This window comes from Loxodonta africana, chromosome 1 (assembly GCF_030014295.1).
Source record: "Loxodonta africana isolate mLoxAfr1 chromosome 1, mLoxAfr1.hap2, whole genome shotgun sequence".
In the NCBI taxonomy this organism is placed as follows: Eukaryota; Metazoa; Chordata; class Mammalia; order Proboscidea; family Elephantidae; genus Loxodonta; species Loxodonta africana.
This window is the reverse complement of record NC_087342.1, coordinates 99165609-99169628: the sequence shown is the minus strand read 5'-3', so window position 1 is coordinate 99169628 and position 4020 is coordinate 99165609. Positions and strand designations below refer to the sequence as shown.

General features: G+C 50.0%; 1 protein-coding gene across 1 annotated transcript; it reads left to right on the top strand.

Annotated features, from left to right (window-relative positions):
• The first annotated feature begins 1884 nt into the window (after positions 1-1884).
• Positions 1885-3723, top strand: TMEM217B (transmembrane protein 217B). Its single transcript, XM_023547136.2, has one exon. The coding sequence runs from the start codon at positions 3010-3012 to the stop codon at positions 3616-3618; it is 609 nt and encodes a 202-aa protein (XP_023402904.1). The 5' UTR covers positions 1885-3009; the 3' UTR covers positions 3619-3723.
• The last annotated feature ends 297 nt before the right edge of the window (positions 3724-4020 follow it).

Genomic DNA, 4020 nt, shown 5'->3' with positions numbered 1-4020 from the left:
CTTAACCAAGTTGACACATAAAATTAACTATCACACCTATTTAGAAAATTAAATGAAAATTCGGAGGAAAAAAAAAAGTTTTAATAGAATTCTTACAAATTTTTTAATTGGAGAAAGAAACAACATTTCCGTAAGGGCATTGATTAAATGTACAGTGGTATATGGCTCCGCACTATGATGGGAGAAGGCACTGTGGAGCAAATGGGATTTCCAGAAAACGGAAGACTTAGCTGGAGGGGGACCTGGCAGCAAGCGCCACGGTGCTTTCAAGCGGAGGCAGGCAGAGCCGTCTGGGAGCTGTCCGCCAATTAGTGGGAGTCCACTAGAGGGAGCCAGCGTCAACTATTCCGGGGTGAACTCTGGGTTCTTGGCTGATGCTGACTGGGGCAGCTGCAGAAAGGGTTAAAAATGGCAAAACACGGGAAGAAGGGAGGTGAGGTTGGCCCCCTTCATCCGTCAAGTCTAAAAGCAGCTTACTGGAGAGTCTGGGTCTGGGGCCTGGAGATGCGAGGCCTCAGCCGCATGTCTTCCACGGCTTCCTTAAGTAGTTGTGTCCTCCTCTTCCTCCTCCTTCCGGGTCCCTCCGCCACACAGCTCCCACCCCAAGGTAAAATGTCTCTGGGCGGCTGTCCTCTGACCAGCCCGTTCTGGGACTGCAGATCCCAGCCCTCCTGGGGTCTGCCCCTGCCTCCTCTCCACAGCCACACTGCCCTACAGAAAAAGTCGTAACTACCGTCTATTGAGGCCTTATTTTAATCCTCAGGACTTTATGCGATGAAGCAACCAAAGCACAGAGGGGTCAAAAGACTTGGCACCAGTCCCCACTGAGGAAGGGGCTGATGTGAACACTAAGCATATTGAAACCTTAGAGCCCTGAAGCCCCTCAATGACCCCACAGCCAACTCCTGTCCCCCAACTCTTCCTCTACCAGGCTTGAGAGCCAGCTAGTCACCAAGTATGCCCCCAGCATCCCTCTGCTGCCTCCTTTCACCAGATTTCCTTTGGCAGCCCCTCAACTGCTCTGCCTGCCTCCACTCTTGCCCCTTTCTGATCCTCAGTCCCCACAGCAGCAAGAAAGATTATTTTCTAAAGTGCAAATCGTATCTTTTTCACACACACCCTTCAAGCTCTCCCGCTGCCTTCCAGAGAAACTTCCACGTGGCAGGTAAAGCCCCTAACTTGTCTGGTCCCCACCAACCTGCACAGCTTCCCTTTCCTCCACAGTCCCACAGGATCTTCTTCTCAAGTCACACCAAACTTGCTGTTTCCAAAATGGCTTTTGCCTGTCCCGGTGTCTCCTTTGCTGGGGATGAAAGCTCTCCTCTGCACATTTAATGCCTACATCCTTTAAGACACAAGCTCGGCTATTGTCCCTTCCAGAAAGCTTCCCGATTCTCCTTCTGGGTTAGATTCTTCTCGTTACATCTTGAGGACATGGGGCCACCTCCATCACATCACATAGGAGTTTTATTTTCCTTTTTTTAATTTTTAAAAATATTTTATTTATTTAGCTCCCTCACTAGAACGTTTACCTGTGTATATCTCCAGTGCTGAGCCCCATACCTGGCACATAGTAAGTATTCAATAGGTGTTTGTTGAGTGAATGTTGAATGAATAGAATACCAGAGGAGCTTGACAGGAGGCAGAAGCAGAGGTTAGGCAGTTATTACAGCAGCCCAGTGGGATTGCCTTGAAACCTGCAACATAGGCCGCAACCAAAGGAATCAACATGTGTAGGCGGGGGCCCTATTTTTGGACAGTTTGGGATGGCACCTCATGGGTAGTGACTGCTCCAGAGGCTGCTGTATGAGCAGGACACAAATGAGGTTTGATTGGTGGGGAAGGGGAAGCATCAATGCACCTGTCCTTGAGGCCTGGTGGCCCGCCACTGGCCAGGTCAGAGAGGCCCGTGCACTGCCTCTTCCACCCACCTGGGCCGCGTCAGGGCCTGGGGTGCCGAGAGAGGTTTTCACATCAAGGACTGGACTCTGGAGTCATGCAGGGTCAGGAGGATAGTGGGGAAGAAGGTACAGGAATATTTGAGATGGATCTAGCAAGTGAGGAAGAAAAGGCTAGGGAAGGCAGATGGCAGCCCGTCTATCCTCTGACAGGACTGAGCAGGAGCCCTCTTCTGGTCACCCCAGAAAGAGGCCAAGTTAGGATTCCAACCAGTGGTCCCCCATTGGGAAGATGTCAGGTGGAGGACAGGCATGTGGTCCTGTCGTGTAAGAATGTTCCCCTGCCTTCTCCCCTCACAGTGGTAGTGCACCAGTGTGGTAAATGAAGAGAGGGAGAATTTCTCTGGAGTCCTCTGAATTAGGAGGGTAGAAGGTAATTACCCAGGGAGGGATGTTTGTACTAGGCCCCCTGACCCCCCAACCTTGGACCCTCGGTGGCAAGCACCCCCTTCAGCAGTGTCTGCTCCAGCTCTAGGCATTTCCACCCTGGATCAAGCCAGCCCCTAGAGTTCAGGTCTACACTAGGTTGCAACTGGAGGTCCGTCTTCTGGGTCTTCACCTGCACAACTGTGGCTTATCCTTAAGCCATCTTCACTCTGGGCAGAGAAGATAGTAAGTCACCAAGCTATAAGCCTTTCCCCATTCCACATGCTGCTGGCCAAAACCCTGCAACTTGGGACATGTCTGGCACAGACCCAGGGTACAAAGCAAGGAAATTATATTTCTAAGGGAAGAAAGGGAAAGTCAGGAGGGAGTCATCAGAGGGGAGACCAGGATTGACTCTATCATTATCCCAGCCTCCTAATTCCCCCAAGTCTGACACTAACAGGAGCACTCTTTTTGCCCCCTTAGAGCAAAGCTGTGTCCAATATATGCAGAGTCAACAACTGGCTTCGTGACACAGAACTCCCTCATTTTACAACAATCTGGCTGCCTGTAGCTAGTTAGGTCAGAGCAGAGACCAAATCCTGTGTTCCATGACTTCCCGCCCATTGCACGTCCATACACTGTTACTGCTCTTACCTCCCCCATAGACGTCTGTCATTTTGTCATGTGTCGTCATTATTTTTTTCTGCAGGAGATACTCTGGCTAAACAAGTATAAAATGAATGCCAAGAAGTACTGCTTCATCGTGGGCATCTTCTCTATCCTCAACACCATTCAGTTTCTCCTCTTTGACGTGAACTATGTTGTAAACTTTGGCTACAGAGACAGCCTGTTCAGCATTTACAAGGAAACGCACTTGGATCAGGATTATTGGGTCATAAGCAACATGAAGGCCATCAAAATCTGCCTGTCCATCATCACTCTTATAGTCAGCTGCACCCTCCTTTACTGCATCCACATGAATATCTGCCTGGGGATGCTGACCTATGCCATATGGATCATCATCTATGAGGTCTTCAACTTCCCGCTGGCCCTGCTCCTCAAGGATTCCGTCAGAAACCTGTTCGAGGAGCTGAGTTACTTGCACTTGATCTTCCAAATCTCCCGCATGCTGCTGCACTTCTGCTGTCTGCCCTTTATCATCAAACAAATGCTCATCATATACAAGGACCCCAAGATGTCAAGCAAAATGGGCCGCCGCCGGCACTCCTCCATCAGTACAGTCGACTCGTGGTCCCCAGTCGGGCTGGCGCTGTACCGCAAGTTAAACTGAAACACGCCGGAAAGAAGACAGAGAGAGAGAGGAATGGCGTGCCCCAACATTGGAGCTCCCCTTTCCCTACCTGCCTTTGTTGAGGCTGCTTGCCTTTTGGGGTTCTGCACTTAGGAGTGATTCTCGAGGGAGGTGGGTGTTGCATGGATCGATTCTTGCACCTGCGCGCCTGTGAGAGAGAGAGAGAGACTTGTTTCAGCATTTAATTACATGCTACCTTTGTGCTTACTTAACTGTCTCATTGGTTTATACTGTTGTGTCTCGTGGTCCCGTCCTCTCTGCACGTCCTTAGATTCTAATTTTCCTCTGTGTATTCCCCACAGATTCATGGTCCTGCCGAGTCCTTTTGGAGCAGTGCTGTCCAATAGAACTTTCTGTGCTGATGGAAATGTTCTCTATCTG

Bases quoted from the DNA above. Each gene is read 5' to 3' on its own strand.
- TMEM217B (XM_023547136.2), top strand. From the start codon at position 3,010: ATGTGTCGTCATTATTTTTTTCTGCAGGAGATACTCTGGCTAAACAAG.